A 27,540-nucleotide genomic window follows, 5' to 3' on the forward strand; every position below is an offset into this window, starting at 1 on the left:
ATCTGAGTAGAACAGTTACGGCGCAAAGCCGCGCACGGGCTTTGGTCAGGTCCTGCTGATTCCAGCTGTAGCTTGGGAGCAAATCAAAGGTGAGACACAGCCACAGGAGAGTCAAATCAGGTTGAAATTCAGCATGTCTGCTTTATGGGGAAATCTCAACATTTCATAGTGGGAGTGTATTCCAAACCCAAACAAATATTTGAAAATTTCCAATTAAATACTTTTCCTTGCTTCAAATGCCACGTTGTTAGTGTATTGTAGGACCGCAGCGTATTCTGCTCTTATGTTAAATATGTCCTATTACAATGTAGCAAAATACTTTTTATTGTATTTTCTGAATTACTAAAAGTAGAGCTGCTTCCTAGTATTGAAATACCAGAACATGTCAGTGCCTCTCCTGTATGCTGTGAGAAAGATTTTAACACTGAAAAAGAAAATAGGATAAACATTTTTAATTTCACCTCTCCTCCCAAATTTGCTTATCAAAGCAGTTTAGCTTCCAAAAATGTTGTCTGAATCAAAATTCCATTTTCAATTACAATTTTTGTGAACATTTTCACTAACAGCCATAAAACAAAGAGTTTAAGTGCTATCTCTTACTCCCCCTTTAAAACTGTCCTCTCTCTAGATTTTTCCATCGTCATAAATACAAGTATTTTGAAATAAATGTTTTTTTTTAAAAAACACAAAATTTTCAAAGGCAAGTTGCAAAAATGAAGCTTAAGTGAGTTAGTGTTCCTTGCTCCCAGCTACCACCAAGAAGCATCCACTTTTTTCAGTAATGATCACTTTTAAAATCTATCTAAAATACTTATCAGAAGGGCTCCATTCATGTGCGTGTGCGTATGTAAGTGTTAAAGCACAATATTAAGGGTTTTTTTTAAAGACTGAAGAGATACTGAGAATGCACCATAATTTCATTTCATACCCACACATATTTAAGGAAATATTTCCAAACTATTCCACTGGAGATCACAAGAAGGGTGTCCAATTTGGAAGGGTCTCCATTAGCTCAGCTCTTCTCACTCTAAGAAGAGAGAAAGGAAAACCGGGGTGAAGGATGAAAACCCCGGGCGATCTGGCTGAGAGTTTTCCCTTTGCTGGCAGCCCCATGAGAAGCACAGTGTTGCAGCCAGTGCGAGCAAGCAGAGTGGGAGCTGAGCGGGGTAAGGCTGGCTTTGCTGGGGCAGGAGAAGTGTGAATATTTATGCATCAAACGACAGCATGAATGACTGCACTCAAGGGGAATCGCAGACTGCAAAGGCAGGGGTTTAGAGCAGGCCGAAGAATGGGACTGAATGTACACGTATGCAGTTGGGATGTAGCCAAGCTATTACAGAATATAAAAAGTGAGAGGGAGATCAGATCCAGAGACCGAGACCCACTTTGCTGTGGAAGAGTTTGAGAAGGGTTTTCTTTAGCTAAATGTGAGTTGCTTGGCTGCAGGGTTCTCTGTGTGAAACCCCATGGCTCGTATTGTACAGGGAATAATTAATTCAGGTCTTAAATATTTTATTTAATGTACAAGAAACTAAAATCTTTAAGCCAGAAATACTCGGAACCTATGAAAAATAAATCACACTCTAGACGGCTTACAGAGCATAACCCATGTTGAGAAATACTAAAAATCCATTAAATGTTTTTGAATGGGTGTGTGTAAGGCAGAGAGAAGAGTAAGGTGGAAAGATAACGCCGTGCTATAAAGATCAGGAGGTGACTAATGCACTGCATTGAGTCAGTAATCCAGCAGCTGCCACTTCAAATGTGCTCACCAAAAGTATTGACAGTCTTTGCTGGGAATTGCCTAAACAAGAAGCAACTTTTTTTAATGTATGTTTTTCTGTCTTCCTCCACCTGAATATCGTTGATGACAACAGCTAAAACAAGAAGTGTCATGCTTGGTTAATACTAATTTCAGTAATGGACTAATAACTGCAACTGCATATCAGAGCTTTATTCACTGTTTTGTATTTTCTTATTTTGAAGGCAAATGACTCACTAGCTTTAACAGTAGCAAGTGGCACCTCAGGGTTATAGTACCACTCATTTACTACCTTAGTTTTGGAAATCTGTTTCTTTATAATGAAGATAAAGACCTTGTTATTCAAGGGTAGAATGCATGCAGGAGTTAAATTTATTTGAAATATCTTTATCAAAGGGCAATAAAACATAAACAATAACTAACTACATAAAACATTGAATGTGAAAAGACAGATCCTGATTTCCTTATTCAGGAAAAAGTCCTTTCTTATTTCAGAGAGGGTCTCAGGCGTAAGATGCTGAGCTGACCTTCATACAGAGGAACTCCATTAGGAAAGGTTTTATTCCAAGGGCAATTTACAATCTGGGCTTTCCTTTCCTTATCTGTATGTTTGGAATTTTCCTCTATCAGAAGTCTTGAGTGTCCATTTAATTACTCAAACTAGTGCAAAGCAGTCAAACTCAAGTCCCGGTTACTTAAAACAGAATTGGAAGTAAAATTAATGTGTAATACTCCCAATCCAAAAATTAATCAGTACAGACATGATTAATCTTCTCGTGCCTTTTTTCCTAACTATTCCACATTATTCACCAGAACTTGGAAAAATCCAAATGATGGAAATTATTTTTTAGGAGTACAGATCTTCTCCAAAATCATGTGCTAATAGCTCCTTTCTTCTTGAAGTAAGAGACTATAAGCATGCCTCTGCATAATTGCTAAGAGTATCATATATGGAAAGAAGCAGCTACTCTGGTATTCAGGTCACAAACTAGGTAAGACACTGGGTAAGAACAACTCCTTTCCTGTGGAACTTTAAGTACTAGGCAACCAGTTTAGCCTACCGCGTGATGATGTTTTTATATGATTTCAATAGAAAGCATTGCTTCTAAATAAAGATTATTTTTCTGAATGCTCTTAAAAGTGTAAGTTCAACAGACCATTTTGCCTGGTTTTGAGATTACAAAGACACAGATAACATATCCAAAAGAGATGCCAGTACCTTTCTTTGTAAGCTTTGAGGGAAAAAAAAAATAAAATCCAATAATGGCCAAATCTTCACATCCTGTAACTTCTGGCTTTTAGAATTCAAGTTACGTCTGCTGTTACTTCAGATTCCTCCTCAACCTACATCAGAGAGATCAGAGAAGACAGATGAGATCTTCATGTCAGAACCACACCAAAGCCCCTATTGCTCCTGTCTTCATTAAGGCTTCCCAGGACCCCACAACATTTCTACAAAATTTATAAGCAGTGTTATCAGAAGCTGCAGATGAAAAAAGAAGGTCTTTACCTACCGACTGATGCAGTGAAAGCCCTTTTTTTTTTTTTTTTCCCAGTGCCAAACCTGGGGCCAGACTAATCTGAATTGACATAATCTGAACATTTGGAGTGTTATACATTCCTTTATTACAAAATTGACTGACTTTCCACACACAAAAATGGTGATAGTTAACAATGTTTTCCACATAAATTTGTATCAAGTACTGATAATTTTCAAGTTCTGTAAGAAACAAAATCTTAGTAATAATCAAAGCAATTTCTCATATAAATGAAATCAGATAAGACTCAGTCTTTTATTCCAAAACATTTTTCTACAAACTATGTGAAACTGATTATACCCAACTTTACTGGACATGTAATTAGTGATTACTATGACAGTCTGATATATTAACTCTCCAAGAAAGGAAGATCTTATTGCTCCAAGTCGCTTTTTGAATTAAAGTATTAGTCTATTACATGGATCATTTCACAGCTGGCTCTGATTTATCTTGGTTTTGATGCAGCAATTAATTCTGCTCAGAATTAAGAGAACAGAAAGATGTAGTCAGTCATTTCTGTGGTCTCTGGTTACAGTGTTATTTGATTGAAGAGGTAAGGTTCAAATACATATTTTTTTAGCAGTGAACTCCTAGAATCTTTCAAGGCCACATGACAAAGTAAAAACTCACTGTTGTTTGTTTTTTTTTTTTTACCTAGCAAAATAAAACTTATTTGTTATAGTCACAATATATAACATTTATGAGTTAGTGACTGTAAATCAGCAGGTTCACATATTAATTGATTCCCCTCAGAGCTCTGTTAGTCAGGATAGCTACTTAGCACAAGACACTGAGGTAAAACATCATAAGAAAAAGAAGGAAGAGCCTTTCAGATCCCCTTATTTTTATCAGTTACACTCTGAATTACAACCACATGCTTTCCCATATTAACAGCTCACATGCGTGAATCCTCATCCTGAAAAATCAATGGGCATATCTTGAACACTGACTCAATTTTTTGGCTATTTTTTTTCCCTTTCTGTCTCAATCTCAGAATTTTTGGATTGTGTGGTGTTTATAGCTGTATCACAGGCAGTTTTATGCACTACTTTATATACCTGCATATATAAAGAAATAACATGGCATTACATTAATGTACACCTTGCACTGTTTTAAATGTGACATTTAAGAAAAATAGGAATTTTTCATTGGTTACTGATCTAAAGTTCACATTTGAACTTTAGAACAGTAACTCAAACACTGTGTGTGTACACAGTGATTACAAAGCTTATGTATCTATACATATATTCTGATTATGGTTGGAGCAGTACCAAGGGGAGGTGTTCAATCACTGATGGGTGCCTTGTTTTTTTTCTTTTTGGTACTTCTAACACATCAAAAAGTTCCAACAGTGCTGCAGATTGCTCTGAAAGCAACAGAATCTTTACTGGCACGGCCTGGTCTCACACCTCCTAGGTCCTAGGAACAGTTTTTGGTGGGGAGAAATACTACCAACAGTAGATGATGATGGAGTTAGAAATCACTAAGGCAAATCTGACACATGCAAGTCTTTGCAACTGGATGGGATGCATCCCAGGGTGCGGGAAGTGAATTTGAGGAGGAGTAGCTGTTACTAAGGAATTAGTGGTTGTAATGCTGTCCTCCAAAATGTAGCATCTCAGCTTGCTACAATGATTGCGTTTTCACCTCAAGTTTGTTAAAGCAGCTGCTTTCAACTTTTCAGATATGGAAGTATGCCTACACAATGTGTGACAGGATAAAGGAAGGCAAATATCGAAACAGTGTTTATATCATTGCAGTAAATTACTTTATTGGAACTGACTTCAACTGAATAGCTTCCGGAGTTATACTGAAGTTATTACAGAATTTATTTATGTAACTCTATTCAAGTAGCAGTCTTTATTTTAACCTCAAGTTACTTTTTAAATCTCCCATGCAGGTATCTGTTTTAAAACCCTGAAAACACAGCATTATTTCTTTACTTTGTTAATTTGATTCATGCTTTGTGTATATAAAAGTGATTTTTGTCATTTTGTAAATTAGATGCACAATGAAAAATGTGCAGTGCTAGCACAGTGGACTAAAATGTTATGAAGTTTTGAGTTTTTTTTCTCAACAGTAGTCTGTAAAAGTACTGATAACAAAGATCTAAGGATAGGAAAAAAGTAAACACTGCATACTAAATGTCTCTTTCATTTATCTAATAACTATTATAGTGAACATGTAACACCTGAAGAATAGATATGCAAAGGTCTGTTTGCTTTTTGTTTATTTTACCATCCTAAAGTAGTACTTCATTCCTGATACAGTTTTGATGGAGCCATTTACAAGATGCAACTCACTCTGAAGTCACTGAATCTCTCTCTCTCTCTCTCTCTCTCTGCATTCTGTTTAAAATGTTATTGACCTACAGTTGGACTCAATGATCTTGAGGGTCTTTTCCAACATAAATTATTCTAAATATTCATGTATTTTACATAGAAGGTTTCAAACAGTCTGGGTTTCAATGTTCTTGAAAGTGTATTACAGCCTGCAGACCCAGATATCCCCAGGTAATTTTTTGACCTACCACTGGTTGACAAGTTGCAGGGGTCATTTGGTCTTCTAAAGGTCTAGGAAATAGCACGTGTCTCCTGGAAGAGGCGGCAGACTAATGCAGGCAGATGGGCTCCTGCCAGCTTGCCAATCAGCAGGCACATACCTCCCAACAAGAATGTGCCTCTATGAGATCTGGTCATCCAGACACGCAGGAGTACATGTGGTCTAGCTGGCAATCTGCTCCTCGGGAGATGCGTACTTTCTCTCAGGAATTTGAAAAAGCATTTATTCTTTTCAAGGGCACAGTGGGTCTCTCGGTGCATGTGTTCTGTAAGTGTATTTTACATCCTTTCTCTTTCCCAGTTTAGGGCACAGCCAGCAGCACAGAGAACAGGAGTGGGGGAGGCATGGTCATGGCCAACAAGGGATGCTGAATGATGGGGAAGTGTTAAGTACTACAGATTTGGCATATATTAAAACTACTTTTTTTTTTTTTTCCTTTTAATTACCACTACTGAAATGTAAGTTTAGGCAGAAGATAATGCCACTTGTATATCATCTTGCATGTTTGTAATGACAGTTCTATTTTTCCTTCTAAACAGATTATGAAGTACCATGGGCAGAATCATTCAGCACCACATTCAGCAAGGCTGTAAACATGGCTACAGAAAACACCACGAAGGTACACATTACTGTAATGTTAATTATGTCCTACAAAAGCACTTACACTCACCTTTGCAGGTAGTGCATATTCTCCAGGAAAAAGGGAACCAACCACTACATTTGCTGAATTGCCTGCTGAAATCTTACATGGGCCACAGTAAGCAGAAACTGCTAATACCTGACCTCCTTCCTAATGGCTCTGCTTCAGCAGCACTATTTAATTTCAGAATGTCACTTCCCGTCTTCATCCTTACACTTTATCTAGCATTACAGTTACTCCTTTCATATCCTATATCATGGCTGAATAATTCAACGGCAAGTAAATTCCTTACATTTCTCTTCCACAGCCTTCATCACTAATTGCTGATTGATACTTTCTAGACCTCACTGAGGAGATGTTTACATTTGTCCTTCAACACCATCACCAAGGAAAGGCAGTGGGACGGGCTGTAGCTATTGGAAAAGGCACTCCAGGTTTGTTCAAAACATGCTCTCAGCTCCGCCAAAGTGCTCCAGCTGGTATCTCCAAATATTTAATGCACTAATTTGGAATACAGCTGGAGTGCTTGTAGGCTATTCAGTGGCTAAAACCAGCTCCAGGGTGCACAGCTAAAAACTGCACTGGTTTGTATCTTAACTCTGTATTTCTCCTTTTCCTGAAGCCAAGGTTTAAAATATTTTTTATTTTTGAATTTTCAGAAGTTTGCTGAAGTTATTATTCAGTAAGAGAACAAGATTCAGGTTACCTGGAGGTAACATACTCCCCCACTGCCCTCTCAAACAGTTCTATAAGAGAACTATGTTCTGCAATATGAAATAAACATAGGATTGTAAATGTTATGTTTGGGGTATACAATCATTATAGCGTCAGTTTCAGCCCTCCCCCCAAAATGGTCATATAATAGGCCTTAATAATTCTATTTATTATAATGCCAGTAAGATTCATATAAATAAAAGCCCAGTATACATGCAGAACTTGTATGTTCTTACCTGTTACCAAATATACATTACTCTATATGGATTTCAGACCACAGAAATCACCTCAAGGCATTAATAAATACATACATACATACAATGCTGATAAGAGCACCTGTCAAAGAGCTAAGAAGAGGAGAACTAACATTGCTCACTGCAAGGTCTTTTCATTTGAACAAGAACTTGAACTATGCAGGATGTGCATGGTGGCTAGGAGAGCGGCTTATGATTAGTTGCCACAATGCAGTGTACTTATTATATACTGACTATATCATTTAAAGATATTACCATATTCCTAATCACATAACATACACTGGAGAGACAAAAGGTGACTTTCCCACCAAATTCTGAATTGCTACAATATTGCTATGAATACCTACTACGATATTTAATTCCATGAGTAAGGAAATGTGGGCAGAAACTGCTGGTCACAGATTAAGTTTACAACATCAAAATTTCAACAACTTCTCTACTCAGGGAAAATTAATAATAGTGTATCCCATTGGAAGGTATTAGGTATCTTTAAAATAGTTAAGTGATTTGTTTTCTTTTAATTACTTCCTGTCAATATCCATAATTCTCTCTAAATGTTCAAAACTAACTTAAAATCCAATATAAAATTGCTATTGTTTTTATATCATCAAAAAAGAAAGATTAATGACATATTTCGGTAATCTAGTAATAACTGGCTTTTTTCATTGTTCAGGCTGTATGTAATCCTCAGTGGATCTTAGATGTAGGTTAAAAAGGTATTTAATGCCTGTTTTTCAGTTGCCAAGGTCAAACATCACCTAGCATGTATAGGGAAAGAGGAAACATCTGTTGGAATAATTTATTTGACTAACACAGAGGGTAGGATTAAAATTCACTAATTTCTTTAGTCCAATACTGAATGTCAATTAAACAATACAGGTATTTGTTCAGTTTGACAAAATTTCCTCGCTTTACATGTGGGCACATTTATGCATATCCCTAATTACTGGCTCTGGCAAGGGAATACTGTGATTTGTCATTATTTCATATCTGCATATACTCTGAGAATGAGTATTTCTGTGGTTTGAGTTTTGGTTTTTTTTTTCCCCCAAAACACATTTTAAAGAATTCACAAATCTTTACCCAATTCCCAAGACTCTTTGGTTTCCATGGAATTCCACTAGTAACAAGATTAGAACGTGTCTCAAGATCAGCAATTACATGTGAAATTGTAATGTAGAGCTACCTTCAGCAACCAAGATAAAAGTCCCACTTACAAGTTTTTTGAAAATATTAAATGTGTGTCATCTGACTGTAGTTTATTCTAACCTTTATGTGAATCAGAGTAAAATCTTCTAAGCTAATAGTGAAAAAAACCCCCTCAAATTGTTTAATTTGCAAATTAAATTAATACAAATATAGACATTTTATTCCAATCAAGTATGGAAGATGCAACCTTTGCCTTTCTAGGGTCAAAAGGGATTTCAACAGGGCCAGGATTGTACCCCAGCTCTTTAATACTGGGAAAATTTTTGTCAGGCAAAGCAGCTCAACAATTGGACAGCTTTTTATCATAGTGGAGTAAAATCAGAATGCTTTATCTCAAAGGAGATAGCAGAAGTTCTTATGCTGAAGAAACTAACTTCCTGGGAGGTGCTGTACATGCACGTTCCATCCTTTATTAGGACTAAGGGGAATGGTAAATGAAAAGCGTAGTTTTATTCAGCCTGGTGCAAAAGACAGAATGCTAATAAAGACGAAATGTGAGCTGACAGAATATTGAGCATGTGGACAAACTCATTTTACAATGGAATTAAAAGAGAAAAATGCATGTTTGTATGGCCTGAGTATTAGCCTATACCCCTCTAAATTTCACAAGCCCGGACTACTCACTGGAAAATAATCGTATAGTAGTACTATTTGGTGATAACTACTGCATTGTTCCTGCAGTTCTTGTTTTTAAACTTCTCCCCTGGTATGTGCCTTCTGCAGCTGGAAAAAAATTCCAGAATGGGCATGTATAGGATGAGTTCAGTTGCTTTTTAGGCCAGAACATATCCATTGTCATATGAAGAACAAAAACGTTACATTGGAAGAGAGCAGCTCTGTGATTCGTAATTCTTCTTCCCTTCTCAAGGGAAAGGCAGATATTTTTAATCAGAAGAAATAATCAGTAGGAACAAAACTGATGGAATGGAGAGTGGTAAGTTGTCAAGAATAAAATAGTATTAAATGTTGCTCAGTTAAATTTTCAAACATACTAATAAATTCTGATTTGAATGTAAAATAAAACACTCCATTTAGTAATTTCATTACAAAAGAATACCTGTGTCAGTTGAATTTATTTATTTATTTAATCTACAGCATTGCATAAATGATGATTTTTTTTTGTTGGTCAGTGCAGCTGATAAATAATAAAAGTTAGGTTAAAAGTAGCATTACAAATCTGGAAGGAGTGATATTAGGTCCCAAATACTGAACTAAACTGTTACTATGGGTAAAACTGGAAAATCTATAGGTCCCAAACTGCAAATCCCTATGAGGAGATTTTATTTCCACAAACAGTTGCATTAGAGTTCACAAGGCTGCTTATGTGAGTAAGGAATACATATGCTAAATTCTGAATTGTTTAAATTAATGTCTAAACGTCTGAGAAGCACACACATCAGATTTTCTTTCTTGATTATCTTGATGGTCTTGACCTGATGCTACAGGAAAATGCTAATTAAGTAGTTAATACACTGGAACATGTCTATTAGAAGTAAGCTATAATATTGAAAAGCGATTGTTTCTCCTTCTGCATTTTACTGTGGGCACGGGATCAACCTTCACCAACGTTGTCGACAGCAACTATACTTCCAAGAATTAATTTCAATATTATTTTACCTTTGTGAAAGATGACAATTAAATGCATATGACAGAAACTAGTAACACTGGAATGAAGTTATTATTATTAGCTAGTCTACTGTTTATAACCAGAAACTGAAATCTATTATCCTGTCTTTCAAAGAAATAAAGACAATAAATATAACATAGTTAAAAACACCTGAAACTGATTTCGGATGAAATTTTACCTTCATGTACTCATTTTCCAACTGACTCAGTAAGAGCTACCAAGAAGAGGAAGATGTCTGAAGAACATACCTGAATTTTCATCTGACTTATTTTTTTTCCAGTATTCTGGGCAGAGGTTTTCTTTTAACCTTGTGCATCTCAGACAAAACTAAAAAATTGGGGTTTTCTTTCACAGAGTGACTGTAGTGAAAGGGAAGAATAGGATAACGTGTTTCAAAGTCAGCTGCAGAAAACAAAGAAAAAGGATTAATTCAATATCCCAAGTCAAACCATATCTATTTTAATATTCAGTATGCTTGATCACAGGTTCCAATATATCTTGTTATAGAAAACAGTGTAATAAGCCTTAGGGTAAAACGCCTCAAATTTGATAACTGAGAATGGAAAACTTTGTACGAAATTATGGAAACTGTTGCAAACACTGATGAAGGTGAATATTAAAGCAGGTATTCCCATTCAGGTAGTTATTTGAAAGGAAGACAATTCAATTACATAGCACCTTCTTATATCAGTAGTTATTCAGAAGAGAGAATATTACTTTCAGAACCATTGCCATTCACATATGGCTGCCAAACGCCGAGCAGACTGCAACTTTTTTGGGGCTGAGGCTGACAGGCAGAGTGCTTTTCACTTCACATCTTCAAAAATAATTGATCTTCCTGAGATTTCATGAATTAATAATTTGAGATACTATGGCTATAAAGAACATGCTCTCTCCCCCAAGTTACATATCACAGTTTATCTTCTGAAAGCAACAATGTAACTGCCACCAATTTTATTTTATAAATATGGTCATTCAAACCATTCTGAGTAATTTGAAGTCTAATGTCTGTTTCCAAATCCTGCAAGATGGCAAGACATGCTTTTAAGTCATTTATGTTTCAATCTGCAGTCAACTCTATAACAACAACCCCCACCCCACCATTTTTTTAAAACCTCAAAGTTTATTTCAGGTTTTGCTTGCGTTTCAAAACCAATTTGTTTTCCAGCTTCAAGAACATGTCGCCTTTTCTTTTAGGTTTAAGGCCTTTTTTTCCTCCAAGACTTCTTTTTTCCCTTTCCAAGTTTAAAACTTTTACTTCTGCTAGACATGTATCTTGTGAAGATGGCAATTTACACAGATCAAGTAAGTATCAACAAATAGATTTTAAAAGTATGATGTTTTTCATGCATATTTATTCTAGAATGCCCAACACTTCTCCTTTTTTTTATATGGAAAGTAATCACGAGTATTTACAAACATTCAAAATGTACTAGCTACTCCTTTTCATAATTCTGGGAGATTGGGATGGGAGGGAAAAAACACCACATGACATAGTGGTAAAATTAAATTTTATGTTGGAAAAGTTCTATTTCTACTCCTGTGTTTTGGTCTCAGCACCAGTACAAGTCTCATTCTTAGTATATTTACTGTTAGCTGCTATTTTATTGTTTCTATAATGTTGCAAATAAGCATGAAGTAATTGATTAGTTTGCTTACAAAAATGTAGATAGGCTACATGTTCATTTGTCATTCTTTCTTTGGGTTTTTTCCTGGCAGCTTTGGAGGCTTTCCAGTTCATTAGGAACTGTCTTTCCATTTCTTTAATTTCTTTCCCATCAAGGGATTCTGTCAAAGAGAAGAGAACATATTCTGTGATACCCGAAGTTAACTAAAAGGCTGTACAAAGCTGCTATGTAATGTGTACTGGTTCTGTATTTGCTCTCTCCAAATCTTTTTTGCTCATTTTAGCCTTTTGGTAAAAAAAATACCCAGTAGAGTTTGATATTCATATTCATTTTCAAGCAAGAGTGAGCTGATATGTCTTAATTACAAAAGAAAGCATCTAATATTTTTATTGCTATTATTATTATTATCATATATTATTTTTATAACCTTCAACATTCAGTTAATGTGCAACACCTTATAGAAAGTTCTGAAAAAAAGCTATTCTCTCATAAGTTATATATAGATACAGAAATTCAGGTTAAGAGAGAGAAATTGCAATCAAGGAATCCTACTGATCATATAGCCAGAAAGACAGATTTGGCTCTTTAAGGTGAACTTTACTCACTTAGGTACCATAAAGCTTATGCTCTATGTTTCCTTGGTTGCCTCTGCATTTCTGAGTCAGAGCAAATTTGGCCACAAATTTAGGTTGTGTTAAAACTGTCCTAAGGTTCTGTTATTTTCATTGTGCAGATGTGCTTTTTATTTTTCTTAATGGTCAATATTTTGTACTCTCAGAAAATAGAAAAACAAGTTCTGTAATTACAATTTTTAAGATAATTGTGACCTTTATCTAGAAAAGTAAAAAATAAGCAGATATTTTTTACTTGTTTCTACAGTATGAATACTTACATACAGAAGACTAAGTTGCTTCCTTTTATGCTAAAATTGTCTCAAAATAATAATAATATGAATTGCATCACAGTAAAATTAAGATTAACAAATGCATTCATGAGTAAACTGCTTTTAAGTTAAAGGACAAATGTCATATAACAAATTCAAACATGATGAGGTATGATCTGTATAACTGTAACTGTACAACTAAAACACCTAAGCAACTACTACAGGCTGATAGGGGAGTAGACTAAACTTATCTTTGAAAATCAGTTTCATAACATCTGGAATACAAACACAAAAAAGTCTTACTGTTTTATAATAAACTCACCAATCATCTATTATACAATGAACGGTTACTACTACTAATAGCAAAAGCTAAGCAACACGATTTGTGCAGTTGATCACATAAGCAGTTTTAGGTACTTTGCTTGTATATAAATAAAAAATTTATCATTTGACATAAATATCTATGGCAGTAATTGTGTTTACATACATAGTGCAATTCAAGAACCATTAATATATCAGTTATTTTCTAAAACAGTGAGGGTTACGGGTGGGTTTTGGGGCTGGTTATTGGTTTTATTTTTTACCCAAAGTTCGTGACTGTACTACAATCCTGTCCCTGTACTTTGCTTTTTGGCAGATGGGGTTTCCTGTAAGATCCATTCTGCGTAGCTTTGTCCATTTGTTTAACACAACCTCCAAATCCTGCAATTGACACAAGAACAGAATACTGTGATTATTTTTTCCCCTTCCAGAGTAAAATTCAATAGTAATGTGATTTGCTCAGCCAGGCCCAAATCCTGCACACAGAAATAACTTCAATGAGACTATTCATGTATTAATATGCACATTAAGAATGTGCATTTTCAAATAGAGTGGTGCATAGCATTCCCTGAATATATCATAATTGCACAGAAGAAATGGTGATGCAGTTGGAAAACTCTGTATTTTTAAGGATACAGTAATGCCAGCTATGGAAAATTACCACTACAATCCTACTTACAAGCATCTAAAGTTGAGGAATTACCCCAAAAATTTGTATGATATGTAATGTCTGTTAATGCATCCCCATGGTCTCACAGAGTCCTTAGACTATCAGTGTCTGATTAGGTTTTGAAAAATTTGTGGAAGAAAAAATACATTAGAGAGAAAGAACAGACTAAAAAAAGCTAAAAATCACACAAATCACAATAGCCTGCCTCTCTATATATGTGTAAAACTGTATTTTACAAGAGAAACAGTAATCCCCTCCCTACACAACTGTGGGTGGTCAGTTATAGTACTGGCCCAAATAGTGAAAGTTTTGAAATATACCTTTCTCCATCTGGGTTTCTGTCTAGTTACCCAAGGGCAGTATGACCTAGATAAAACTTCTCCTGTCTTTTAAGTACAATAACTTCAAGTTAAAAGGATGCAAAACTTAGGTTGGTCCTTTCTGCTCAGTCACCCTACTTTCCGAAATACTTTCTTTTCAAAATTTCACTTAACTGTCATTCTTGATAGGCTTCTTTATATGTGTGAAAAGTTAAGAAGGGATTAAAAAACAATCTGTATGAAGACAAGAGGAGAGGGAATTTATGTTCTACAGTTGTATTAATTTGGAAAAAATCTACTAATCACGATGTGACAGATTCCAAACTGCAAAGTCTGTAGAATTTTGCAGCTTGATGCCAATAACGAAGTATTTAGCGATGTAGATATCTTTATCCTTCAAATTTAGAAAATCACCTGGGTAACGCAAGCAGGGAGAATTCTGGTTCTGCAAGCTCTACTCCCTTCTTAGAAAATCCTCCTGGGAACATTCTATGGGTTATATAATACATGCTTAGAAGAATCACATGGAAGAGGAAGTGGCAGCACAGCCTCACACCTCCAAACCATATCATTTTTTGTCTATTGATGATGATGGTGATATCATCTATCGTAAGCCAGTGATGATAACATCTTTTTAGAAAAATAGAGAGCAAAAGCCTGGTTCTGTGAGGAGCAAGACTGATAAAACAATGCAAGAAACCCTGAGAATCAGTCCACATGAAGAAATGTTGATAAATCTCATAAAGTTACACAACAAAGCTTTATCAGCATGTATCAGAATAGCAGTATGATAACCCCCACAGTTTAGGTGCTAACACTTAATCACAAACACAAGAAGTTAGGGGAAAAATATTTTAGGCTTGGCTTATTGAAAAAGAAACAGCATTTAGCAAGTGTATTTATTTAGTCTTACCTGAGCATTCAGGCATTGTCATTGAAATCTGTAAAGTGTTTGAGATTTCACTAGAAAGAACTTTTTCAAGTAATAGTTTTGCAACACAAAATTGTCTGTTACTGAAATAAAATGTATACAGTTTAACTTTGATGAATGTATACAGAGAGTCCTGTAGATTTTTGTTAGCTGTTACTTACTTGATAAATGACCCAGAACATGCTTACTCCAGTGTATGTTTATCTAAGAGCACACTAATCCTGTGCTGAAATATGATTACCCTTTCGATACGCTCTAGTTGTTCATTGCCTTCCTGTCTCTAATAAAGTGCTTTCACTTCCCAGCCTTTCAATAAGCTGTACTAAAGGGACCAGACACTCTTCTGGGCAGTCTCCGTTTGATAAATGATCATGTCATGCTATCACTTTGAGGTCTGCTACAAAATACTGACGAGCAAATTATATTCCATTGGGGGGGAAGGGGGGAAGGGCAAGTGCCTTAGTAGGCAGCTGTAGTGCTGGCAGTAACGTTCTTACCAATTAACGATGGCCATTTAAGAATTGCTATTTGACCAGTATGCTCCAGTTTTTATTGGAAACGTCTAGTCCAACTGCCCTAACTACATCTACAGACAGCAATTTGTCACCATTTTGATTACCTGTCATAATCTATTTGAGAAAATCTATAATTCTTCTCTTGTTCCTGACTCAATTCTGAAGAGAATGAATTCATCTTTTGTGATATCCTCTTGTCATAATCAATACTGGGCAGAGGTTGAATAAATTAAAGACTTAGGAAATACAGATTTTTATAGGTATTTCTAGCTATATTTTCTCTATCTATCCAAATACTCATACAAGTCATCATCTTCCCAAAACTAATGTAATTAAATAAATGATATTCTGACTTTTTGTAAACAGGAATAGTTGGGGGTTTTTTTTAATAGGAATAGTGGGTTTTTTAGGAAAATCCCTTAGTATTCCAACCCAAATACACTGCAGCCTAGAAGTCCTTGTGAACCTGGCTCAAGTAAACCAGAGGCTCGATAGGGTAAATAAATGAAGCAACAGAAAATAAAGAAAAGCCAATTTTATTAAAATCAATTATATTCTTGATAACTGACCTAAGGCATGTTTTTTACATGTGGTGGCTAGTCACAGTAACTTATTTTGCATGAACTGAGAAAAATTACTTAATTTTGTTCTGTCCACTATTCAGACTGCATTGTAAAAACTTCAGTCACGTGAAACAAGGTCATGTGCCTTGAAGTCTGTTAATTATGCTAACAATGCCCTGAATTAGCCAGAACCTTAAGTTCTTGATTTTATTAACCCTAATTTTCAACTATGCTGAAATCAACATGGCATTGTTGAAAAGCGAGGGAGTATGGGTTTTCATAATAATGTGAGAAAAACTCAGATAAAATAATTATACTAATTAAACAAAAGTGAGAAAAGTCTACGTGAGAAGTTTGTATTTCATGAGTTTCTTATGCCTTTCACATTTCCCTCTTTTGCAAAGATTCCATATTATTCCTACTACACAGATCCCTGCTGTTGACCAGCCCTGCTCAGGCAGGGATGGCTCCTCTACAGCTTCTCTGCCCACCGGCTGAAGCAGAGCTGGGTACAGAGCTCTCTGACCCTTCTCTGTCATGCAGCACTGCCACGAGCTCTGATCAATGCCAGACATTCTGGGAGATGTTCCTGGTGGCAGTGATGGGGAAGCAGGAACAGGAGAACATGAAACATAGTGCTTTTGGCATGAAAAAGAGGTATACATCAGAGTTTTGAAAACAGAGGGGCAAGAGGGAGAAGAATGGAGGCAGCTTGTGTGGGAATGAAAGAGCCTTTGCTGCGTGTAACAAGTTCAGCCAGCAGAAGGAATTAAGTATATGCAGCACAATTGTATACCCTCTAAAATCCTTTCAGCTATCATGTTTGTAGAGTAAGGTAAGCCATGGAATCATGAAATTCAGGGTTGCAAAAAAATTGAAACATATTCAAAACATCTGCTATTTTTTTTAAACATTTACTGGATGTACAAGATCGTTCTTCTGCTAGATGTTCACTCTAAGTTAAAGCCTCTTAAATAGAACTACAACTTTTTTTTTATACTTTGCATGGCCTACTGCTTTTTCAACAGTTTGTTTGGGTTTTTTTAAATTGAAATAAGAATTTATATTAGTGATAAGTAGAACCTACTAAAATGTAATCTCTAAAACACAGTAATTTTAGCTGGAAAGTTGGGTATCCAGCTCCATTACACTATATGCTTAGAGACATTCAATGTGGTCATTAATTTTACAGGTCTGCAAAGATATGAATAGAAATACACTGTCTGCTCCATATTTTCAAAACACACAGGACAGTCACTTTCAAAATTTACCAGAGCTTGATCGAAGTGTAACTGAACACAGCAGCAGCAGCTAACTCAAATGCTAACCACATAATTTTTCAAAAGCTGAGACCATGTAACATGGAAGTCTAAATGTCTAATTGATTTGGGTAAATATTAACTCTGGTCTTCCTGATGATGAAATAATGAAATTTAATAATGATTAAATAATATATACAGAGCTACTGAATAATGCAGTCTTTTTGTCCTCTCCTTACTCTGTTTCAGAAGATACTGTTTTTTCCTCTGAGACACTGAGAATGCTGTCTCTGAACTCGCATCCTTATTCTTAAAATTAGATGGTTCTTTAGCTAAGATGATCTTTTTTAAGATCAGCACAACTGGAGCTTTTGTATTTATAAGAAAGAAAAAAGACAATTTAAAAAAATCACTGCAAGGTGTTTTATTTAGAAAAGGAATCCTTTTCAAAAGGGAAGCTTTGGAGAGACTAACTATTTTAAAAAGCTTACTGTTATTTTGATGTAACCAACACATTCAATATGGTTTTAATTATCCAGCAAAAGCCTACATGAATTGTATTTTGATATGAATTCAATCACAACTGCCAGCCAGAAATGCAGCTTGAAATACTAGAGGATTATTAATGTATCATTCAACATTTTTTAATATTAAAATGTAAAAAATTAAGAATACAAATAAAGTATATTGACCTAGATAATTGATAGATTATGTACACAAAATACTGGAATTTCCTCATTAGTAAGCAGAACTTTCAAATTTAATGTAAAAGATATTAAGTGTTCTAAGAAGTAATAAGAATACTCATTTTAATAATTACTAACCAAATAAAGTTAACTTTTCTAAGGAAATAGAATGTATATGCAAACCAGTAATGAAAGAGTTTATTTTAATCAAGGCTTTGTCTTGGTGATTTGGGTTATGATTTAAGCCAACTCATTTTAATATTTATTAATAAAAATATCAATTTCAAAAAAAGCAGAACACTAATGCCTATGGTTTATACTACACGAAAGCAGTGTTTATGAAGTTACTTATAAAGCTTGTTCCATGCCTCCACCATGCAATGATGGCATCAGCATACTGTTCAACATAAATTTGATACTCAGTTACTAGCATGACACTAAAATAATTTTTTTAACTGCTCTTTATGTCAAGAAGTAGAAGACATCATAACTTATGAAAATAATGAGATGTGAGAAGGCCAATACTCCTGTTCCTTTTTGAGAAGATAAGCTGGAAATTTTAAGTCTAGACCATTCTGTTTGAACCACATTCACTATTGCAAAAGGAAAAGCAAAAATACTTTTATTTCATTTGTTTTAGCTGCTACTGTGGAAGTTAGAGCTCTTGCTTATGAAGACACATCTCCTTAGCAGAAATTTATGAAAGAAATTCAATGTATACTTTCATGACAAATACTTCTTACGCTACTCCAGCAACAATAGTCAAAAAGTCATTTTGATATTAGAATGGCTGCAAAATCAGCTAGATGATCTGAAAACCAAGCAGTGGCTTTTCTTTACGTTAAAATAGAGAATTAAAACTGTAATATGGTAAAATATTGCATGTTAATTAACAAACAATGGCCATGTCATCTTTGCAAATTAAGCCACTGATCGTCACTCAGATGGTCAAAACATACACACTAACCCTACATTTTGGACATATCATATTGTAGTTATAACTTCCATGCATTTACTACTCAGTTGATAGATGCATGCACAACTGCCACTTTATGTAGGATTAAAGGACATTTGGACATCCTAGATAAGTATTTCGCCATTTTTAATCTCAACAAGATTTTTGGATGAGAAAAGCCAGCATGCTTGGAAAGTCACAGGTTCAGTAACTGCAGAAATAAAGTTTATTTTTACTCATCTATTTAGTGATAAAGATGAATTTGACTAATTTCTGATCACCCATACTAAATAGAACAAATATTTATTTTAATACCTTCATATGTTGAAGTTGATTGTCAACTGCTCTAAAATAAGAAAGATTTTCTAAAACTGCCAGTTCTTCTAATTCATCGATGTTGTTATTGCTGATATTCAACACAGACAAAGATTTCTGAAGGAAGAAAAGTAGAAAAATAAAACCTTTTTTTTTCATGCATGCACGAGTCAAGTTGTAAATTCTTACAGAAAATTCTCTTAAAGGAAAAACAAGCATATGAAGCAGAAACATGCAAATACAGTTACCATATACGTCACACATTGTTTTACATTGGCTTTCCATCTTGTCCTAAAATGCTGTTTATTTTGGTTTTTGAAGTCAAACAGAAGTAAAATTATTTCTCACTTATTTCAGGAATTCTTAGGAAACACAGAATTTTAATTTTTCTCTAAACACATTCAAATGCTTTACAGAGTTCTGCAAGTGCTACTAACTCTACATTTGAAGTATGAAACCGACACAGAAATTGCCTGCCTTTTCCAAGGTTACATCTGAACTGCACAGAGCTGAAATCCATATCTGATACCTACGCAGTCTCTTTTAACTGCTGGACGATGCTGTTTTGATCCTGCAAACTTCTTGGTATACATACCTCTATTCCTTGTCCCTTCTTTGGAACATCAGTGAGTCACATAATGCACTTTGCCATTTGTAACAGACAATAGTTAAGAGAGATCTTTACATTCTGGATAAAAAGTAAATGTGTTTCAGGTGTTTATCTCAAGAAATAATGTAGTTTCACAGAAAAGAAACAAGAAGATTCTATCTCTAGAAGATGAAAAAGGACACCTAATCCAGTGAGTTTAGAATTATACCAGATATGGACTTAAGCACTAGTTAGAAAATGTCTCTTTCATCAGTGTGTACGGGAAATGTAACCCCATTCTAAAATCTGACCAAGATCAACATTGCCCGCAGAAATTACCAGTATCATCCCGATACACGCAGTGCGTAAACTTCATCTCCTCAGTCAAAAGATTCATGATACTGTCATCATCAAAACATTTGCTTGTGTTACACAGAGAGCTATACAGTCCCATGTGTTCAGCTCTTTCATCTCTGACAGCATTAAGAGCCAGAAACAGATAGAAGAAGATGAAGTAAGAAGTGATGTCCTAAAGAGGGACAAACACTTAGCACTCGAAGGATAAAAATAGAATGTTTTTACATGTAGCTTGCATAAAGATGTTATGTGGCCAAGAATGCAAAGTGTTTCTTACAAAACCAAACCAAACCAAACTAAACTAAACCAAACCAAACCAAACCCAACCCACACCAAAAGACCTTAGATAAAAGCCATCAAGAACAAAATGCTAGTGACTCTAGGCCAGTATGCTGAAACACACTGAAGTATATGACTTATCATCCCAGGAAGATTATACCGATATAACCACCCTCTACTTTCATCATTTCTCCAATATAGAAGGAACAAAATAAAAGTGCTCTTACAGGAATGGCTCATTTCTATTAAAGGAAAATGGCAATACATGTCTTGGATTACTTAATCTCAGAAAGAATTAGAGCTAGGAAAATGTTTATGATATACACATGAACAAAAGAATGCACTTTTCTGTGAGTTCTTCACCTTCACAAAAAGCCCTTCAAGCCCTGACTACACTTTGGTAGATACAGCAAGATGAATTTTTTTAGCACAGAACTACATCCATTAGTAAATAAAGTCTATTTTCTTTTAACCACTTCAACAATACTTTTGCTGTTTACCAAGCAATTAATATGTTGAAAGAAAACTTCAAAAGCTGACTTTCCTTAAGTCTTGTCATACCACAACATAGAAAAACTGCAGAACTAAAACTGAATGCTTTTGATTGTGCTGCTCTTAATAGCCAGAAAAAAAAGCGGTTTGCACCTTTTTCATAGAATCATAGAATCATTCAGGTTGGAAAAGACCCTTGGGATCATCGGGTCCAATCATCAGCCCTACTCTACAAAGTTCTCCCCTACACCATATCCCCCAGCATCTCATCTAAACGACCCTTAAACACATCCAGGGACGGTGACTCCACCACCTCCCTGGGCAGCCTATTCCACTGTCTTTTTTTTTTGCCATTGCATTCTCTAGAGAAATAGAAAAGGCAGTAAATAAACTAATGTAACAATCAAATCTGAGAAATACCAACAAGCTAATTCACTACAAACTAAGTAGGCTAAGATGACTAACAGTGATAAATTCCTACCCCTTTTTCAGTTTATTCAAATTCTGTTGGTATAGTGCATCCACACATTTCCATCCTTCACAGAAAAATAAATGACAAAGTAGAATCTGCTGGACTCCTTGCTTATATGAGAATTAGGATGGGAGTCCCCTGGTAGAACTTGAAAGAATGCCACCAATTGGCAGAAAAGGAAAACACACAGTGATAAGTCCTAATCACTTCTCTTCAAAATACTAATCTACTGATTAATGGCTCATTGAAATTCTCAGAATGTACTTACTGCCAGGGACCTAAGAGATCTTGGATCAAACAGAAGCTTTTCACCAAGAGGGAGATGTTGACTTTCAATATGTAGCTCCCTTATTCTTTCTATTTTATCCAAACCCTCTACTACAGTGATGCAGTTGCCCCCCAGATACCTGCAGAATAGAACACAAAATAGATTTAATATCCTTTGAAAGTAACAGCAAACACAAGGCCTCAATATATTTTTAAAAATTAAAATATTATTTAATAATACCTTTTTTATTATAATAGAAAAAGTAAATAATCTAGAATGTGAGTAGAACATACATCTTACAGATCCAAGGTATTTTTAGCAGTTTTAAACATTGCTGCTATTATTATTATTAAATGGCTGAAAAAAGAAAATAATTTAAATGCAAACAAATATGTTAAGATGATATGTCATTACTTACATCATAGAACACTTCATCAAAAAAATCATAAGCAATTACTTTTATTCGAAAAGCAAAATTTAAGAACTGAAAGGACCTTAATTGCTACATAATTTTTAAATTTCTTAGTGTAATAATTATTCTTCTACTAGTAAAATAAATAAATTATTTTCAACTTACAGTTTTTCAAGGTTTTTCAGCAATGAGAGATTTTCTATACAAGAAATACAATTGTTCTGAAGGTAAAGGTGTGTTATATTTGAAGCAAAGTCCAAGTTCTGGATTTGACTGATTTGGTTATCATATAAATATAGAACTCTAAGATTCTTACACAAAGAGAGGTCACCCTGAAACAAACAACAACAAATTAATGATATGTAGAGGTCACTCACTGCCTGCTTCTGGAAGCTCTTGATTGTTTCTATATTTAAGTTCTGCTGCATGATTTATACATTTTCACCTTTAACAAACACTTTTAACAACTCCTTTTCCTAGAAAAACTGAGTTAGTGTCAGTAATCATCAGATTTAAGACTGAAATCTGTCATTACTATTCTGCCATATAGAAGCTGAAGACTATAGCCATCAGCAGCAGGTACATCACATCCTGGGTGACTTCATTCCCTTCTGTGCCTTCATCAGGTGGATTTCAGAAAAGCCCAATTGTCACTGTAGTTTTCTGCATCAAACCTCAGTGATGTAATGGAAACCAGGTCTTGGCAAAGGAATACTGATTTGTACAAAAACTTGCACATCAATGTATTTTAATACACTCCTAAGATTCCACTCAAATGTTCTTATAAGGGTTCTGTAAAACTTTTTTATGGCACCCGATGAACCAGTCCTAATCAAATGGACTGATCAAATTAGTATGACTATGGCTGTGCATGTTCCTAGGAGTGGGCTGAATAAACCCATTTGCTTGCACAATCTGTTCATAGAACAAGCTATTTAATCTTGACTGAAATCACACTTTTAAAGCAGAAATCCACCATACACAACATTTCAGTTGATCAGGGTTCAGCAGTTTCAAAATGGGCTCAGTATCTTGAGGGGATTTGATTTAACTCAGGACTTACTGAAACCTGTATAAATTTCCCATTATTAAACTCAAAAGAAGGCGGACTGGGTTAAGTTTGCAGGTTTAGTCTTTGAAAATGAAAAGGTCATGGATTATTTTTTAAATGAATAAGCCCTTGGGAGCAATCTAAAAAAAAAATGTAGATTTTAACCTGACTAATCTGAAAAAGCCACTACACGAGTCCGAATTTGTTAACCTCACTCGGCTTATATCCTGTTCCCGAACTCCCCTTTCCTTTCTCAGACTTCCTCTGAAATCTAAAGAATAAATCACAGATAGATTGAAAAGATTGTGCTGTGAGTTAACAACTCTTTGTAAAATTCCCAGGACTAGAAAACATATGGCATTACGAGAATAAAATAAATGTTCACTTAATAGTATGTAATATCACTTTTTTTAAAAAAAAATCTGATCTGCAAAATTACTAGTTCCTTACATCTTTTTTTTTTTTTTTTTTAGAGCTGCAGATTTCTATAATAGTTCTGTGAAGTACTGCAAAAAATACTTCACTTTAACACTTCAGTTCATCTCTCTCGAGTAATTGCTTACATGGATTTTCCAGTTTAATTAATTAATAGCAAAAATAGTTAGCATACTGGTAACATCCTTCTTGTCTGCTACACAGATGATACATTATTTCCACAGTTTCAGGTAAGTAAAATACTTCAACAATATTTTTGCCACATAAAAAAGTGTCAGGTCAATAATAAGAACCCCTGCAGACTGTTGGAGTCACAGTCACCCACTTTGATGTTTTATATGAAAAGTTACAGCTGAAAGATTATTTTCACATTTCAAATGCCACGCATTTAAAATCCATTTAAACACTTTTATGTACTAGCAGTGTCCCACACAGTAACAGCAGTGAATGCTGAAGCATATTTCCAAACAGATGTATTATTAAGGCTTAGTTGCAAATATAAATGTTAAAACATAATCTAGCTGTTATAAAATAGAAACTTGGCTTTGCTTGTTTGTCTCCCCAACTGTAAACAACTCATCATACCCGTAACTACAAGACATTTGAGTAGCCAGGTTAAAAGGAATAAAGAAAAATAAATCTTACAATTGCATCTATATTTTTGTCTGATAAATTCAGATGAGTTATTTTTCGCAGATACTGTCCAAAGTGCTCTTCACTGCGATTCTTGTGACTGATGCTTCTAGCAATTAGGTCCACTGTTAGTCGAACCATAATTCTGTAATAGGTCAAACTGCTCTACCGCTTTGTTTAATAGTGTATTCCACGTGCTCTTGTAAGTAGTTTTATAAAATGCTTTAAAAAAAAAAGGAAAATGTTATACTACTTGTACCCCAAATCTTCAACAAAGCTTACATGTATACTTCAAATCGATGTTTCCCCAACAATTCCCTTTTTGCCTAGTGACACATTTATGCATAGTCTTTGCTGCTTATAAAATCCTAGCCCTTTTTTGCTGTAATTTTTTCAAACTTTTAGTGTATTAAATGACATTTAAAATACATTGTTGTATTTGATTTGTTGTTTCAGTGTGCTTAAGAGGGTTGCACCCTTGACTTCATCATTTTCATATAGAAATATGAGCACAATGCTCCACAGCAGGAGTAATTCTCACACATAAATAACTAACTAGTGTCAGCTCATAACCTAATTGTTAGAAAATACATCACTCTCTATAGCAAGCTTTTTACAGGCTGTGAGAAGTCATATAAAGCGACTCTTTACACTCTTTACAGATCTGCACAGCCCTTTTGTTATCCACACAGCTGCATGTGAGTTTTTTGCACTGAGGCATACTTTAGAGGCTCTCAACAATACCAACCTTTTTTTGTTTTGTTTTGTTTTGTTTTAAACTCTGGCTTACAAATCGGGGAACGACAGGGAGGGAAGAAGGCAAGACAAATTTTGAACTGGATGTGTAAATGTTTTGAGGATAAAAATATCCTAACAAATGTAACTTAACAACTCAGAATAAAAAGGTCGCTTTTTTAGCCAGTACATAATACAATGCACATCATGTATTTCAGCCAGTACATAATACCCCCACATCAGTGTATCAAAACTGAGAAGACAGCAGAAAGCATCCCAATACTAAAACTCACGCAGTCACATAAACCAAGGCACGGAGAATCCTCCTTGCCAGTATTACATTTATGAGGAACTGAGGAAAAGCAAAGATTGAAACTGTGAAGACAGAAGGAACTTCCTTCCTTACTAAGCAAGGTTGAAGCTCAGTAGCTCCCCCTCACCCCCTCATCCATGCGGGTTTTGGTTTTTGCTTTTTTTTTTAAAAGGTGGGGGAAGAAGGAGAGCTGAAAGGACATTGGGGTTTGTTTTGTTTGTTTGTTTGTTTGTTTTTTACTAAGAAGTCTGTTTCTTTCTTGCTTTTTAAATAAAAATACCTTTCAGAGCCCTTTCTTAGACCTTCTCCCAAAACAAGCAGTAACAGCAGAGGAAAAGCCGAGCTGCCACCGGGGGGGCTTTGCGTGAGGCAGGTGTCCCTCGATCCCCCAGTTTCTGGAGCCGTGCGATTTCACACTGTCGTCCCCGTCCCGTCCCGTCCGCCCACCTCACCGCACTCAGCAGGCGGCTTGACGGCAACAGGGACCAACGGCTCCCCAGCACAACCCGTGGGAAGGCTGCTCTGATGTCGTCGCCCGCAGAGGGACAGGTCGGGCGCAGGACCCGCTCCCAACGTCCATCCCAGGAGGAACCGACCCCACGGCCGTCCCCGCCCCGCGCTCCCCCCTCACTTCCCGCCCGCGGCAGCGGACGGCGGGTGCAGAGGGGGCGCGCGCGCCGCCGCCCCTGGTTGCCACGGCAACCACTCGCCGAGGGCCGAGGGGGCAGGACCCTCCCGCCCCCGCGCGCCCTTCCCACCCAATCGGCGTTGAGGAGAGAGCGCGGGCGGGGCGGGGCCTGCGCCTGCGCAGCCGTCGGCCGCGCGTGGCCTCGCGTGGGTGCTGCGCAGGCGGGCGGGGCCCGTCGACGCCGTGGGGTGGGTGGCGGTGGGCGGCGGGCCGGGAGGGGCTGTTGGGGAAAGGGCTGCTGGGGCTCGGGGCTGGCTGGCGCTCCGTGGCTAGACCACCTCGGTACCCACAGGGGTGAGCTGGGGCGGGGAATGGGTGTTGCTTTTTAGCCCGCGGTCACGGGCCTGGCTACGCCTCGGAGGCAAAGGAGTCAGCGGCAGGTCGGCGGCACAGGCATGTCCTGCTGCGGGGGTGGCCCCTCGGCTAGCTGGCGGGGGAGGAGGAAACGCAACAGGGGAATTTCCCCGAAGAAAGCTTTGAAACATGCTAATGCAAGTGGCCTTCGAGCAACACCTCGCCTACAAAGAGCTTGTTAATACTTTAATAATGCTATGTGTTCTTAAATTCTGTTCTCCTGCAGGTTTTCCATCTGGTGTGGCCCCCTTCTTCTTGCATGCCTGGCATTTTTGTGAGCATGAATTACTGGCAAAACCAAAATTATATGGTTCATTGCCCCCATGCTTAAATTAGAAGGGTTACTAGTTTAATAAATTGAGTGGATACCGTATTTAAAAGCAATGTTTTATAAAAAAAGGTTAGCAAATGTTCAATAATTTTTTCCTATGATGAAACATTCCAATTAGGGGTTGTTCGGGTTTTTTTAAAAAAAATCAGTATTGTATCAATGTTTTTGGTGCCCTTTAAAATGAATTAATTAATTGCTGATGACACAAAACTGGGAGGAGTGTCTGATACACCAGAGGGTCATGCTGCCACCCAGAGGGACCTCGGCAGGCTGGAGAAATGGGCTGACAGGAGCCGGAAGAAGTTCAACAAGGGGAAGTGCAAAGTTCTTCACCTGGAGAGGAACACCCCCAGGCACCAGCACAGGCTGGGGGCCACCCAGCTAGAGAGCAGCTTGGCAGAGAAGGCCCTGGGGGTCCTGGTGGACACCAGGCTGAACATGAGCCAGACACGTGCCCTTGCTGCAAAAAAAGGAAATGGTATCTGGGGCTGCATTAGGGTATTACCAGTTGTGGTAGGAGGTGACCCTGCCCCTTTATTCAGTGCTGGTGAGGCCACACCTGGAGTGCTGTGTCCAGGTCTGGGCTCTCCAGTACAAGAGAGACATGGACATACCAGAGGGAATCCAGCGAAGGGCCATTAAGATGATTAAGGGACTGGAACATGTCTTTGAGGAGAGGCTGAGAGACCCTGGAGAAGAGAAGGCTCAGGGGGGATCTCACCAACATACATAAATACTTGAAGGGAGTGTGCAAAGAGGATGGCGCCAGGCTCTTTTCA

The 27,540-nt window shown here is 36.6% G+C and overlaps 1 protein-coding gene across 4 annotated transcripts; it reads right to left on the minus strand.

The window, feature by feature from the left end:
* Positions 1 to 366: 366 nt before the first annotated feature.
* On the minus strand, positions 367 to 25,845 carry PPP1R42 (protein phosphatase 1 regulatory subunit 42). Of its 4 annotated transcripts, none has more exons than XR_012632170.1 (10): positions 25,669 to 25,845; positions 24,353 to 24,562; positions 22,387 to 22,553; positions 21,810 to 21,948; positions 19,353 to 19,469; positions 13,402 to 13,519; positions 11,966 to 12,094; positions 10,555 to 10,708; positions 2,982 to 3,106; positions 367 to 424 (listed from the first exon to the last, which is right to left on the minus strand). XR_012632170.1 is itself a non-coding variant. In XM_074893838.1 (9 exons), the coding sequence occupies exons 2-8, from the start codon at positions 24,479 to 24,481 to the stop codon at positions 10,572 to 10,574; spliced, it is 936 nt and encodes a 311-aa protein (XP_074749939.1). In that variant the 5' UTR covers positions 24,482 to 24,562; positions 25,669 to 25,845; the 3' UTR covers positions 1,496 to 3,106; positions 10,555 to 10,571. The 4 variants fall into 4 exon arrangements, 2 of the variants coding, with proteins under 2 accessions (XP_074749939.1, XP_074749955.1); XR_012632169.1 differs by lacking the exon at positions 367 to 424 and adding an exon at positions 965 to 1,027; XM_074893838.1 differs by lacking the exon at positions 367 to 424 and having other exon boundaries at positions 1,496 to 3,106.
* Positions 25,846 to 27,540: the final 1,695 nt, after the last annotated feature.

Source organism: Strix uralensis, chromosome 1 (genome assembly GCF_047716275.1).
Source record: "Strix uralensis isolate ZFMK-TIS-50842 chromosome 1, bStrUra1, whole genome shotgun sequence".
NCBI classification, from domain to species: domain Eukaryota; kingdom Metazoa; phylum Chordata; class Aves; order Strigiformes; family Strigidae; genus Strix; species Strix uralensis.